This window comes from Scyliorhinus torazame, chromosome 17 (assembly GCF_047496885.1).
Source record: "Scyliorhinus torazame isolate Kashiwa2021f chromosome 17, sScyTor2.1, whole genome shotgun sequence".
NCBI classification, from domain to species: Eukaryota; Metazoa; Chordata; class Chondrichthyes; order Carcharhiniformes; family Scyliorhinidae; genus Scyliorhinus; species Scyliorhinus torazame.
In genome coordinates, this window is record NC_092723.1 from 156826169 (window position 1) to 156841659 (window position 15491).

Below are 15491 nucleotides of genomic sequence, written 5' to 3' on the forward strand. Positions count from 1 at the left end.
TTTAGAACAGAGATGAGGAGAAATTTCTTCAGCCAGAGAGTGGTGGGTCTGTGGAATTCATTGCCACAGAGGGCGGTGGAGGCCTGGACGGTGAGTGTCTTTAAGACAGAAGTTGATAAATTCTTGATTTCTCGAGGAATTAAGGGCTATGGAGAGAGAGCGGGTAAATGGAGTTGAAATCAGCCATGATTGAATGGTGGAGTGGACTCGATGGGCCGAATGGCCTTACTTCCGCTCCTATGTCTTGTGGATTCAAAGCCAAAACCCAACAAATTGTTTTATTCAATATCAAACTAATACTGCTTGGCAGATAAAGTTGTAAAAACACCATTAAGCAATTAACCTTCCTTCAAAAACAAAATTCAGACTCGGCTTAAAATTCAACAGTTTGATACAGAAAAATATGTTGTCAGTCGGAAAAGTATAAGTGGCAAACAGGAAAGTATAGATGGCAGACAAATTAATCTGCAAATATGCTGTTTACTGTAAAGGCAATTTAGATAGCTGCCACTAATTCAGATATATTTGAAGATAATAGATTAAAGCATCTGATTAGCTGAAATGTTTTGGTTATACTCCTGCGCAAGAGATGTCCATTGCACTAGTGTTGTCAAGTTTTAGTATTTATCAAAAACGTGCTTGTTAGATGAATTGGACATTCTGAATTCTCCCCCTGTGTACCCGAACAGGTGCGACTAGGAACTTTTCGCAGTAACTTCATTGCCTACTTGTGACAATGACTATTATTATTATGGAAGACAGTCGTGAACTGGTGGGGCTGGATAAGGGGGCCAGCGATAGGGGACCAGTACTAGTTTGTGATTGGTAGAGAGGTTGATACTGGTTTCTGTTTGCAAGAATTGTTATTGGTTAATGATTGGTGGAGGGGTTTGTGATTGGTGGAGGGGGATGGTATTGGTTTGTGATTGGTGGAGGGTGGTATTGGTTTGTGATTGGTGGAGAGGGGTTGGTATTCGTTTGTGATTGGTGGAGAGTTGGTATTGGTTTGTGATTGGTGGAGGGGGATAGTATTGGTTTGTGATTAGTGGACGGGGATGGTATTGGATTGTGATTGGTGGAGAGGGGTTGCTTTTGGTTTGTGATTGGTGGAGGGTTATTGGATTGTGATTGGTGGAGAGGGGTTGGTGCTGGTTTGTGATTGGTGGAGAGGGGGTTGGTGTTGGTTTGTGATTAGTGGAGGGAATTGGTGCTGGTTTGTGATTGGTGGAGAAGGATTGGTTTGTGATTGGTGGAGGGGGGGTTGGTATTGATTTGTGATTGGTGGAGGAGGTTGGTGGTTTGTGATTGGTGGGGGTTAGTATTGGTTTGTGATTGGTGGAGGGGGATGGTATTGGCTTGTGATTGGTGGAGAGGGGTTGCTTTTGGTTTGTGATTGGTGGAGGGGCATGGTATTGGATTGTGATTGGTGGAGAGGAGTTGGTGCTGGTTTGTGATTGGTGGAGAGGGGGTTGGTGCTGGTTTGTGATTGGTGGAGGGAATTGGTGCTGGTTTGTGATTGGTGGAGAAGGGTTGGTATTGGTTTGTGATTGGCGGAGGGGGGTTGGTATTGATTTGTGATTGGTGGAGGAGGTTGGTGTTGGTTTGTGATTGGTGGGGGTTAGTATTGGTTTGTGATTGGTGGAGGGGGATGGTATTGGCTTGTGATTGGTGGAGAGGGATGGTATTGGCTTGTGATTGGTGGAGGGGGTGGTGTTGGTTTATGATTGGTGGAGGAGGATGGTATTGGTTTGTGATTGGTGGAGAGGGGTTGCCTGGTTTGTGATTGGTGGAGGGGGATGGTATTGGCTTGTGATTGGTGGAGGTACGAGTGGTCCAGATGGAGCTCCGGTTCCGTGTCCCGGGTCGGGACCGCGGGGCTGAGGAGGAGGCAGAGGGAGAAGGAGGCGGAGGGAGAGGCTTCAGCTTTCGGCTCCAGGAGCAATGTTGCTGCGGGGACTGAGCAGGTGGCTGTCGCTCGGCATCGTTCGCGGCTTCACCCCGCCTCCTGGGACTCACAGGCCGGCCTGGGCCGCTTCTGGGTTCCGCTTGCACTCGGCGGGTAAGTTACCTGAACTCTGGGAGTTGCGCCAAACTTTCCGCTGGGAATTCGGAAACAAAGAAACTTACGGTGCCGCCACAGTGCGTTATTGCAAAGTTGAAGATGCTAAATTGTTGCTGGTTAGTTGGTAAACTTGCTGAGCGGGAACAGGAAAGTTGGGGCGTGAGATTTGAATCTTTTGTACAGATGATTCTGTCAGTTCGCACTTTCTGTCAGTTTTTTTTCTGACCCCCCCCCCCCCCCCCCCCCGGCAGACTTCAGGAAGAAATTATTTTCCTTTGATTCCCAGAGGCTGATCCGAGTTTATTAAACCGGAATAAAGTTTCCATAAGGCCCTCCAATTGAGCGATTGAAGTTAGTTGGTCAGGAACCAAAGCCACATTGGTGACTGGATAATATGGTGATGCTCAAAATACATTTTTTTAGTGATTTGATTGGAGTTGGGAGGTGACCCCGCCCGGTTGTTGAAAACACTTCGACCGCTGTGGGTGAGTCGTTTTGAGCAAATTGTTTCTCTGAAGAATCATTGAACCAAGGACGAGCTCACGAGTCCTAACAAACTCGTGAATGCTGAGAATTGTCATTAAGTCCTTGTATAAAACAGACTTAATTTCATTGAGATTTGTATCCATTAACACTAATCCAATTAAATCGATTTCAGTTGCACAACTGTTTTCATTGTTATGAACCCCCCTGACATTGAAACAAATGTTTTCTGGATATAGTATAGACTATTTATAGAGACACAACATCAGATGCTTCAGATAGCTTAGTCTGCCACACTCTATTCATTTGACAACGCTTCAAAAACTTGCGGCTACCGAGGAGCAGGAGTAGGCCATTCAGCCCGTCAAACCTGCTCCGCCATTCAGTGATCATGAGCTGATCATCCACTTCAATGTCGTCTTCTCCCACACTATCTCCATATCCCCTTTTGCCATTGGTATTTAGAAATCTGTCAATCTCTGCTTTAAACATACTCAAATGACTGGGCTTTCACAGCACTCCGGTGTAGTCACAAAAAGATTTCTCCTCATCTCAGTCCACAGTGGCTTCCCCTTTATTTTGCAATTGTGTACCTGGTTCTAGACTCTCCAACCTGGAGAAACATCTTAATCTGTCTAACCTCTCATTCTTCAAAATTCTAGAGAATACAGGCCGTTTCCTCAATCATCAGAGGACAATCCTGCCATCCTGGTAACAAGTCTGGTTAGATTTAGATTTATTATCATGTGTACCAAGGTACAATGAAAGTATTGTTCTGCATACTGTCCAGGCAGATCGCTCAACACATGAAAATATAGAATATATGATAAATACATGCGGATACATAAACACAGACAGCGGATGATGTATACAGTATAAAGTGCAACAACTGTAGAGAAAATGCATAGAGAGATCAGTTCAGACCCGAAGAGCGTCATTCAGGAGTCTGGTAACAGCAGGGAAGAAGCTGTTTTTGAATCTAATGGTGTGTGATCTCAAATGTTTGTGTATCTTCTGCCCAATGGAAGAGACAATAGCCTTGTGGGATGGGTCTTTAATTATGCTGTCCGCGTTCCCAAGGCAGCAAGAGGTGTAGACAGAGTCCATGGAGGGGGGCGGGTTCACGACTCTGTAGTTTATTATGGTCTTGGGCCGAGCAGTTGCCGTACCAAGCTGCGATGCAGCCAATAGGATGCTTTCTATGGTACATCTATAGAAATTGGTACAAATCAATGAGGACATGCCAAATTTCCTGAGGAAGTATAGGTGCTGTTGTGCTTTCTTGGTCGTAGCGTTGACATGTGTGGACCAGGACAGATTGTTGGTGATGTTTGCACCTAGGAATTTGAAGCTGTCAACCATCTCCACCTTGGCACCATTGATGTAAACAGGGGCATGTATGACACTTCGTTTCTTGAAGTCGATGACCAGCACTTTAGTTTTGCTGACATTGAGAGAGATTGTTGTCATTGCACCATGCCACTAAGTTCTCTATCTCCCTCCTGTACTCTTGCTTGTCGTTGTTTGAGATCCGCCCCACTATGGTTGTGTTATCAGCAAACTTGTAGATGGTGTTGGAGCCGAATTTTACCACACAGTCATGTGTGTATAGGGAGGATAGTAAGGGGCTAAATACACAGCCCCTTGTGGGGCCCCGGTATTGAGGACTATCATGGAGGAGGTGTCGTTGTTTATCCGTGCACATTGCGGTCTGTGGGTTAGGAAGCCATGGATCCAGTTGCAGAGTGAGGAACCGAGTCCTAGGTTTTGGACTTGAGCTTGGCTGGGATTATGGTGTTGACAGTGGAGCTGTGGTCATGAACAGGAGTCTGACGTAGGTGACTTTGTTGCCAAAATGCTCCAGGGATGAGTGTAGGACCAAGGAGAGCATCTGCTATGGACCGGTTGTGGTGGTAGGCAAATTGCTGTGGACCAAGACAATCTGGAAGGTTGGAGTTGGTGTCACATGACCAACCTCTCAAAGCACTTCATAATAATAGATGTCAGGGCCACCGCTCGGTAGTTAACTTTCACTGCATTCCCTCTATGGCAATATCAACCTTCCTACGGTAAAGGAGCAAAACCGCACACACTACTCCAGGTTTTATACAATTGAAGCAAAACTTCACTGCTCCTGCACTCAAATCCTCTTCTCATAATGGCAATTACCCTTCCTAATTGCCTGTTTCACCTGCATGCTCGCCTTCAGTGACTTATTGATGAGGACACCAATGCCCTTTTGTACATCTACATTTTCTAGTTTCTTTCCATTTAAGAAATACTCTTGAGCGTCTGGTCCTCCTGCCAAAATGGAAACTCCCACTATTCCATTCTTTTCCACTCACTGGTCTTTCCAAATCCTCTTGAAGCTGCTTTGCATCTTTCTCACAACACACATTCCCACCTAGAGTGTGGTTTATTTTTCAGGTTGAATATTTGGTCACCCTCTGAGGAAAGTGGTACACAAGTTAAATACTTTAGGAGCCTGGCCAGGCAGGGGGAAGGTTAGTGAGCGGCAGGGCCTATGAGAGTTGCAAGACTGGAGACAGTAACCAGTAAGTTTGCAACATCTGTTCAACCTTTGTGACTGCATCAAGTTAATACAAGCAGTGCACAGCTGACCCCAAGAAAGGATCTAAACCATTGAATTGCCACAACGCCTTCCTCTTCAGCCTTAATTTTTGTTCCTTTTTTCATTCATTGATGCCTGCCCTAGTCATCTGACAAGTGATCATGATCTGTCGTCTCGAATACAACTAAGTGGCTTGCTACATAATTTCAGAGATTGGTTAAGTGTGGATTTTTGTGGGTCTGGAGTCACATATGGGCCATAACATTAAACGGCGGCAGATTTCCTTCCCTAAAAAACACTCGTCAACCATTGTTTTTTAATGGGCAATTTTAGCGTGGCCAATTCATCTACCTTGCACACATTTTGGTTGTGAGGGGTGAGATTCACGCAGACATGGGGAGAAAGTGCACACTCCACACGGACAGTGGACCAGGATCGAACCCGGGTCCTCGGCGCCGCGAGGCAGCTGTGCTAACCACAGTGCTGCCCTCCTATTCAACCATATGGGTGTTTACAAAATGGTAGTTTACTGATCACCATTACTGATACTAGTGCTTTATTCTAGATTTATATAATTGAATTTTACATTTCCGGGCTGCTATGGTGGTATTCGAACTCCAGCCTCCAGGTTAATAATCATCCTGGTGACTAGTTTGCTAATTTAGTAAGATAGCCACTATGGTATCATATCATTTTTGGTTAATTAATCTGGTGTATTGATAAGTTACTGTGACAGTTACTGTAACTGTTATATTATCTGAATATTGTGGAGAATGTCAACCCAGAACTGTTGCATCACTATTTCATTTGGTCAGTCAACCTGTTGGATATTGCAATGGTTTATATTTTTATTGGCTTTACTCCAACCTGTTGGTAGGAATTGATGTGATGCAACAAACACAAAACTAAGATCGTGGGGTTCTTTGCCTTGCCTCTTACCTTTTGTGTCAGGTTTACCTTTTGTGTCAGGTTTGCAGCCAATGTTTCAATGTAACAAACACTGGCAGATAAATGAATGTTCCAACTCCATCAAGTTCACACAGATACATGTAACAAACACTGGCAGATAAATGGATGTTCCAACTCCATCACGTTCACACAGATACATTTCTAACTGCAGCTCCCACATCTCAGCTTGCAGGCAAACCTTATCACCTACATACATCAAGAACACTCTTTCAAAACAGATACCATTGCGATTTGCAGCAGCTTCCAAACCCGTGACCTGCACCTCTGCAGACAGGTACAACGGGTATATGGCAACACCACTGCCTCCAAGTCGCACACCGTCCCGACTTGGAACTATACCACCATTCCTTTATGGTTGCTGGGTCAAAATCCAAGTACTGCCTCCCAAATAGCACTGTTGGAGCACCTTCAACATATGGACTGCAATGGTTCTAGAAGAAAGTTGCCACCTTTTCAAGGACATTTGGGGATGGTCAATAAACATTGGTCAGGCTAGTGATGCTCACATTCGGACAATAATTTTTGTTTTAAATGCTGTTGTTGGCAACCTAAAATCAGAGCTTGCTCTACATCCAAACCATCTGATCAGTTAAATAAACAACACCAACTGCCCTCCAGCACGAGCAATTCACATTGAGGTAGAATTTACTGTTGAAGCTTGGCATGAATTGATTGCCCTGTTTGCGCAGCACTTAATCTAGCTTACTGGCTTGTGACAGATTTATAAATAGACAATTATAGATTTAGTTGTGTGCGAAACCAGTGCTTAGCAACACCTGTGTTAGTAATTTCTATTGGACAAGTTTGGGGTAAGAGGACAGATGGGTTCTGATGGGTCTCTGCACCCCAAAGTGTTGTGACGTTCAGTGCCAACAGACCCTTCTCCTTCCAGCATAGCCTTGTACCTGGGATTTCAAGTTTGAAAGTGATTGAGCTGATCAGTCTCACAATAGTGTTTCTTTAGGGACCTATCCATGCATGGTGCTTTGGCAGGGGCATCATACCAGAGGGGCTGGTTTAGCTCAGTTGGCTGGACAGCTGATTTGTGATGCAGAGCAAGGCCAACAGCGCAGGTTCAATTCCCGTACCGACTGAGGTTATTCATGAAGGCCTTGCCCTCAAACCTCCCCCTTAAAGGAAAAAGCAGCCTATGGTCATCTGAGACTATGGTGTCTTTACTTACCTTCTTTGCTCATTGAGTTCCGTGTTTGAACCATTGTTAAAGAGGATTATGCACTGCCATTGAGTAACGCAGCAGGAGGCTATTCAGCACCCATGAGCATGTTCTCCCATTCTGTTAGGTCAAGGTTGCTTTGGATCCATGACCTTCAACACTCCACAACAACAAATATTTACATAGCAACTGTAACAAAATAATATAATGTAATAAAACATCTCAAATTCTCTACTAACAAACTTCTTGTTGTGATTGTATATTCTTTATAGTTATACAGCTAAGAATTCCCTCCCAAGAAGGCCACTCGGCAAAACTATTTAAAGTGTAAACTTATAACCTCTTCCAATCCCAGGGATTGCTGGGATTCGTGAGCAAACGCTGGTGGCTGTGAAACCAGATGGAGTCCAGAGGCAGCTTGTGGGAGAAATCATCCAACGCTTTGAGAAGAGGGGTTTCCAGCTTGTTGGGCTGAAACTTGTGCAGGTACAGCAAGATCCCGTCCCCCCCATTACTAGGAATCTTGCTTTTGCAAACGTTCTATCTCCTGTTCCCATGAAAGGCTTTTTTCATTAAATTTACAGTGCAGAAGGAGGCCCATCGAGTCTGCACCGGCCCTTGGAAAGAGCACCCTACCCAAGCCCCCACCCAACCTTTTTGAACACTAAGGGCAATTTAGCATGGCCAATCCACCGAACCTGCACATCTTTGGACTGTGGGAGGAAACCCACGCATTATGGGGAGGCTGCGGTGTAGTGGCAATACCCTGAACTAGTAATCCAATGGCCCCGGGCTAATTCCCTGGGATCCCGCTATAGCAACTGGTGGAATTTAAATTGAATTAATAAAAATCTGGAATTGATAGCCAGTCTTGTTAATGATGGCATTGTCAATTGCAGTTAAAGCCCACCTGGTTCATTTAATGCCTTTTAAGGAAGGAAATCTGTCAGTACTCTGACCAATTCAGCCAGTGCCACTCCAAAACCTTTTTCCATAGCCTTGCACATTTTTCCTCCTCAGATTATCGATTTCTTTTTTGAAAGCCACAGTTGGATCCGCCTGGTCTGGTGTATATCCAAGTCCAGATCCACAGCCATGTGGATGACTCTTAACTGCCTTCTGCAATGGCTTAGCAAACCACTCATTTGTACCAAACTGCGACAGAAAAATCAAAAGGAAATAAATGTGGACAGACCACCCAGCATCAACTTGGGCATCAAAATATACCACACTTATCCCAGTCAACCCTGCAAAGTCCTCCTTGCCAATATTTTTTTTTTGGGGGGAGGGGGGGGGGGGGGGGGAAGGGAGAGAGAGAGAAAGTGTTTGTACTGAAATTGGGAGATCTGTCTCCTGATTAGTCAAGCAACAACCTGAATCATACCCAAGGATGATGATGTCTGGGACGTTGGCAGTAAGGTACGTCCTGTCTCACTGGCAGGACAGACCCAGCAGAGTTGGTGGCACAGTGGTATACAGTCAAGAGGGAGTTGTCCCAGGAATCCTCAACATTGATTCTGGGTGCCATGAAGTTCTCTGGCATCAGGTCAAACATGGGCATGGAAATCTCTTCTGATTACCACCCTCCACTCAGCTGATGAATCGGTACTCCTCCATGTTGGAGAAGGCAAGGACACAGTGTGCATTCTGGGTGGGGGACTTCAACGTCCATTACCAAGACTTGCTTGTAGCATGACCATTGACTAAGCTGGCCGAGTGCAGGAGGACAGATCTGCACCACATGAGCTGTAGCAGTTCAAAAGTCAGCTCACCACTACCTTAAGGGCAATTAGGGATATGCAAGAAATGCCGGCCAAGCCATTGCCACACACATCCTGTGAGAATAAGAACAAAAATTGAAGTCTCAAACTGCTGGTTGAGGGAGGAATATTGACCAGGAGGTTGGAAGAACCCCTTTAGTGCTGTGAGATATTTTACATCTTCAGAGCAAATGGGGCCTTGTTTGAATATCTGAACCAAAGATGACTGTGCCTCGCCTTCCCAGTGCTCCTCGGATCCTCCTGTCTGCGCCTTGCCCTCCCAGGTGCTCAGCCCCCTCCTGGCTATGCCTCGCCCTCCCAGTGCAGCCTGCCTCACTCTGGCAGTGCAAGCAAACTCTCTCTGGTTTTGTGCACCTCACACATCGCTGGCAGTGCTGCACTTTCTGATGTGTGTGTGTTCAGGAGGGGGAAAGAGGCTGAGCAGCTGGAGTAGTTCACTTATAAAATATGACCAGTTTTTTTAAAAAGGGCGTGCGAGGTAGACTGATTGTGAGCTTTACTAACCCACCCGGCTATTTTGTTTCAGCCCTCTCGAGACGTTCTTTCGGAGCATTATCATGATCTGCAGAAGAAACCTTTCTATTCTGCACTGATTCAATACATGAGCTCGGGACCCATCGTTGTTATGGTAAGAAATGGCCAGAAACAGCAATGAAGCATTGGTTCAAATGATTAAAGGGAGTTAAAATCTTAGTTTGGGAAATTCTTTTTGGGAAGTCAGCATTTACCCAGAAGATTTTTCAATGGCTCCCAACTTTGGCAGCAAAGAGGTGAGCGTGGTGCCGCCATAAAGAGTGCCTCTTGCTGACTAGATATCGCAGGATTCACTTTCATTTGTTGCAACAGGGTGGTGAAAGTGGCAAAGTTATTCTTGCCCATTTTTACATTTCGCTGTTCTAATCCTTGCATTTTTTGGTCTGTTATTCAGAGTTGAAACTTCTTTCACCATTTGTTTGCGTGGCTGATTTTAAAGCTTTCTTTTCATCTGCTTGCCTGCTCGGCCATCTCCTTAAGTCTCTTGTTTTACAGGTTTGGGAAGGTTGTGATGTAGTGAGTGTGTCCCGCATGATGGTGGGTGATACCAATCCTGCTGCGGCTCGCCCAGGAACCGTGAGAGGAGACTTGTGTGTCCACATAAGCAGGTAGGGTGGGATGGGGAGAAAGAGAACCTTCGACTCTGGAAACCCTCTCCGAATCACTTGTACCAGAGACAAGAGCAAGGGGTTTGATATCGGCTGGAATTTCAGTAGGGACAAAATCAGCAGGTCCCACCCACTGGGCATCTCCTGCCAGGAAAGTGCAGCAAGGACAACGCTTCAGTTTTCATCTCATTGGTATTGAAGATTCTGTTTATGGAATTCATAAAAGAGTCAAATGTTTGTTTAAGACAGTTTTAGTAGAAATGACTGATCACGAGCAGGCACATTCTTATTTCCCACTGTTCAATCTCTTTCTCCCCTTCCCTCTCGCTGGCCATTGTCCCTGAGATTAGGAACATAAGAAATAGCAGGTGATGGCCATTGGAGCCAGCTCCACCATTCAATATGACCACAGCTGATTGTCTACATCCAGCATATTTCCTACTCTATCCCCCAAAACAATGTGTTGAATATACTTCACAGATTGACCAGCCACAGATCTGTGGGGTAGAAAATTCTGAGATTCACAAGAGATCTCTCCTCATCTCAGTCGTGAGTGTATGATCTCCAGAACTAGACTGCCCAGCAAGGGGAAACAGCCTCTCAGTGGTAAGATTATATTCTACCACATTCACCTCCTATCCCTCACTCTAGTGTAGAAAAGAATGCCAACTGCAACACCAGGCATAACCAGAAAATAAGGTGCCAACCCGATTAAAGCTACAAAACACAGACCTACTTGTATGAACAGAAAAAAGCTGCTTGTTATGCACAGCTAAGCAATCCCATAACCAACAGATCAGTTCAAAGTGCTGCAGTCCTGCCATAGAATCCCTACAGAAGGAGGCCATTTGGTCCATTGAGTCTGCACCATCCCTCTGAAAGCACCCTACCTAGGCCCACTCCCTATCCTTGCAACCCCACCTGACCTGCACATCGCTGGACACAAAGACAGCCAGCAATGCCAATCCACTTAACCTACATATCTTTGGACTGTGGGCGAAAACCGGAGGAAACCCATGCAGACACGGGCAGTCATCCAGGACAGTGCTAACCACTGTGTCACAGTAATAATGCATTACAGTCGTGACTGGTGATGGAGGGGGAAGCTCCATGAACATCCCCATCCTCAATGGTGGCAAAACCCAGCACATCATTGCAAAAGATGAGGTTGAAATGCCAAGTGGATGACCCAGCTTAGCCTCCTCCTGAGGTCCCGAGCATCAGTCTTCAACCAATTCAATTCACTCCACATGATATCAAGAAATAGCTGAGCGCATTGGACACAGCGGAAAATGTGGGCCCTGATTAATAATATTAATCTTTATTGTCACAAGCAGGCTTACATTAACACTGCAATCGTTACTGTGAAAAGCCCTTAGTTGCCACACTCCGGCACCTGTTCAGAGGGAGAATTCTGAATGTTCAATTCACCTGACAGCAGGTCTTGTGGGAGGAAATCCACGCAGACACAGGGAGAACGTGCAGACTCCATGCAGACAGTGCCCAAACTGGGATCCTGGAGCTGTAAAGCAACAGTGCTGCCCATGGATTAGAGCGGTGAAGACGTGCTCTAGATTTAGCTGCATCTCTAGCCAAGTGGTCCAGTACAGCCACAACACTGACACAAAAGCAAAATACTCCAGATGCTTGAATTACTCAGAGCAGGTCTGACAACATCAAGGAGAGAACAGAGTTAATGCTTCAGGTGTGTGACCTTTCAACAGAACGAATGATGGGTGTTCTGACGAAAGATCACTGACCTGAAACATGAATTCTTGTTTCTCTCACTCTACTGATGCTGCTAGATTTGCTGAATATTTCCAGTGTTTTCTGTTTTTTTAAAGTCTTTTTATTCTCCTCATTTTCAACATTTATCAATCAAACAACCAAAGAAAAAATAAACAAAAACAAATACAGCAACAATCCCCCATACACAAACCGCGCCCCCCCCCCCCGCTCAATATACAGACCAAAACATCCACCCATAAACTCCAGGTTAAAAACCTCCCACAAATTAACAGTCCGTAAAGTGTTATCAAAAACAATACAGCCTACCCCTCTTTCTCTTTTTCCCCCCCTCCCTCCCTCCCTCCCTCCCTAATGTTCAATGGCAACCAATTCTCGAAAGTGCATAACAGTCTCCATGAATTGTGAAACCCTTCCTTCATCCCGTTCAACTGAGACTTCACCTTCCCGAGAGTCAAATAAATTCAAGTAGGTCTCCCCCGTCAAGCCGTGTCACAGGATGGAGAAGCTAACCTCCACTCCAACAGGAACTGCCTCCGGGCAATCAGCAATGCAAAGGCTAACAACCCCTGCGCCCAGGCCCCCTGCCGCCCAAGCTGGTCCGACCCCCTGAAAAAGGCTTCTAGGGGGCCCTGGTTCGAAGTCCACAAGCACTACCCCCAAAGTGACCCTAAAAAACCTCCCTCCAACAATCCACGTAACTATCCTAACCGGGGGTCTTTCACCCCTCCCCCCATCTCGTAACTCCGGGCCCTGCACACTGGGCATGGCCTACCAGCCCATTGTTACCATCGAGCTCCTCCCCCCTCCCAGAATCCTCCCACCCACTTCCTCTCGAAAACACCTCGCCCAGTATCGGTCCCCCTCCCCAACTTTTCACACTTCCTAGGCCAATCAAAACCTGTTCTACCAGTCTCCAGTGACCACAGCCCCACCCCCCACCACACCCGTTCACTAGCCAGCTTGAGCTAGCCAGTGTGGAGACCCTTGCCCCGGCCTCACTCCCCTCCAGTTCCCTCCCCTGCCCTGTCCCAGGAAAACAAAGAAATCCCTTTCAACACACAACCCAGTGTAAACACACAAACCCCAAAGAACCATAATTGCAAAAGAAAATCCCAACACTTACCTTGTCCAAATAGGCAACGTCAACTCATTTAGCACCTATAACATGTAGTGAAAAGTAGAGCTACATACACTCCTCCATCCCCCCCCTACCCTCAGTCCAAGACCAATCCTCAGTCCCATTTCTCACTTCTGCCCCAGTCCTTCTGCATTCACAAACAACTCCGCGCTCCCACCATCACAAAATAAAAGTCTTTGGAGTTATAGGTTACCCTCAACCTAGCTGGGTATACTATGCCGAACCGCACCCTGCTGTTATACAGTGCCGTCTTCACTCGGCTCCACAGTAAAGTCCTGGTATATACGTATACCAGCTCCAGCCCACTGCACCTCCCGCTTCTGCTTTGCCCAACACAGGACCTTCGCCTTCACGCGGTACCTACGGAAACAAATAGTCACTGCTCTTGGCGGCTCATTCGCCTTTGGTTTAGGCCTCCATGCCCAATGGGCCCGATCCAGTTCGTACCGAGGGGGATCTTCCCCTTCCTGCAACATCTTGGCAAAATACTCTGTCGGCCTCGGGCCCTCCACCCCTTCGGGTAGGCCCACGATCCTCCGCTTTTGCTGCCTAGCTCTGTTTTCCAAGTTCTCCACTTTGGCTTGCAGACCCTTTTTGGCCTCCACCACCCTCTGCAGCTCCTCACCCATCGCACTGTGTTGCAACAAGGTCTCTTTCACTCCCTTCAGATTCTCACCCTGCTCCCGCACCTCAACCGATGCCTTCACCGGGGCAATCGCCTCCTCCACCAGCGCCTTCAATGCTGCCATCATCTCCTTCCTCATCACCTCCATGTGCTTTGTGAACAGTTTTTCAATTTCCACAACCATCACCTCGGTCATCTTTTTTGCTGTGAACAGTGCGGCCCCACCCAGCCTCCGCCATCCTTCCAGTTGCTGAGCCGACCCTTCCACTCGACAGTGAACCTTCACCCGCCCTTCCTTTGGGTTTTGGACATCTTTCTTCCTTTTGTCTTCCTGCACTTATTTAACCAAAAATTGCCCCAGCGACCGGGCATTAAATTCTAAAAAATAACGCCTTGAGCAGGAACCATCCAATGTGCGACCTCCTCCTACATGCAGCCACTGCAAGTTTACCAATGTTTTCTGTTTTTACAACACCGCTCTCCACCCGACAGTGGAAAATTGCCTGGATATGTTGTGTACACAGCTACAGTAGTCCGTTAGATATATTATCGGACTAAAACTCTGAAGGCCGAGACTAATGATCCAGAGACGGGTTCAAATCCCACCATTGCAACTACGGATTTAAATTGTTATATGACAACACCAGAATAAATAACTAGTATCAGTGATCATGAAACTACTGGATTGTTAGAATGGACTTCTTGAAGTAGATGGGGGTTTTAACAAAGGACATTTGTTGTCCCTGCATACATATCGGACAGGGCAACTCACACCAATGTGGTTGATCTTAATTACCCTCTGACGTGACCCAGAAAGACATCCAAGGCAGTCATGTTCATCTCTACCTTCTCCAAGGGTAATTTGGGGTGGACAACAAACTCTTACTTCACCAGCGCTACTCGGATTGTGAATTAGTAAAGAAACTAACTCTCCTGTCGAGCTCTCAAGAATTTGATACCACCCACATCCTCAAAACCTCTCTCCAATTTTCCCGTAACCTTTCCACAGGATCAGCCTCTGTAGGACTCAACCTTGTATTTTCCAGTGTCCTTGTAATATGATTCCGTTGTCTTTCTTCACAGAAATGCCATCCACGCCAGTGACTCGGTTGCAGTGGCCAAGAAAGAGATTAGCCTATGGTTCCATGGCAGTGAGCTGGTAGAATGGGAAAGTTGTACTCGCAAGAACAACTACAATGTTTAAATAACAGTTGAATCAGCAACAACAATATCTACCTCCTGTGATGGTGTGTCTGACTATGTATTTCACATTTTCAAGCTAGAGACTGAGTTCTCTTGAATTCTTTAATGGTGCTCCATCTGAATTCACTCCAGGTGCTGGTAAACTGCAATAAAATTCCTGTAAAATATTAATCTGCATTTAAATGGTTTCAAGCCAGTCAAGTGGATCGTTCTGTTATTTCAAGAATTTTCTAACTATAAGGACTGACTTCAACAACATGTATTTATAGCACCTTTAACATGGTAAAATGTTCAGAACAGCTGACAGAAACCTTAAAGAAAAGTTGGCACCAAACCAGGAAGGGATATTAGGAGTGGTGAGGTGGGGGGGGGAACTTGATCAATGACGTAGGTTTTAAGGGACAACTTTTTTTTAAAAGGTAGGAGGTTTAGGGAGAGAATTTGAGCTTGGAGCCCAGGCAGCTAAAGGCATCAGGCATAGCTCACTATGGCAAAATCAGGAATGCGCAAGAGACCAGAATTTGAGTGCAGGTATGCCCAAGGGTTGTGGGATGGAGCAGAGATTGGGAGGGGGTCTACACCACAGAACCAAG

General features: G+C 46.1%; 1 protein-coding gene across 1 annotated transcript; it reads left to right on the forward strand.

Moving 5' to 3' along the window:
* The first annotated feature begins 1838 nt into the window (after positions 1–1838).
* nme4 (NME/NM23 nucleoside diphosphate kinase 4) lies at positions 1839–15069 on the forward strand. Its single transcript, XM_072481377.1, has 5 exons — positions 1839–2059; positions 7616–7746; positions 9568–9669; positions 10071–10183; positions 14779–15069. The coding sequence occupies exons 1-5, from the start codon at positions 1942–1944 to the stop codon at positions 14897–14899; spliced, it is 585 nt and encodes a 194-aa protein (XP_072337478.1). The 5' UTR covers positions 1839–1941; the 3' UTR covers positions 14900–15069.
* The last annotated feature ends 422 nt before the right edge of the window (positions 15070–15491 follow it).

Bases quoted from the DNA above. Each gene is read 5' to 3' on its own strand.
- nme4 (XM_072481377.1), top strand. From the start codon at position 1,942: ATGTTGCTGCGGGGACTGAGCAGGTGGCTGTCGCTCGGCATCGTTCGC. The intron at 9,670-10,070 runs GTAAGAAATGGC...CTTGTTTTACAG, and splicing joins CGGGACCCATCGTTGTTATG to GTTTGGGAAGGTTGTGATGT. The intron at 10,184-14,778 runs GTAGGGTGGGAT...CTTTCTTCACAG, and splicing joins TTGTGTGTCCACATAAGCAG to AAATGCCATCCACGCCAGTG.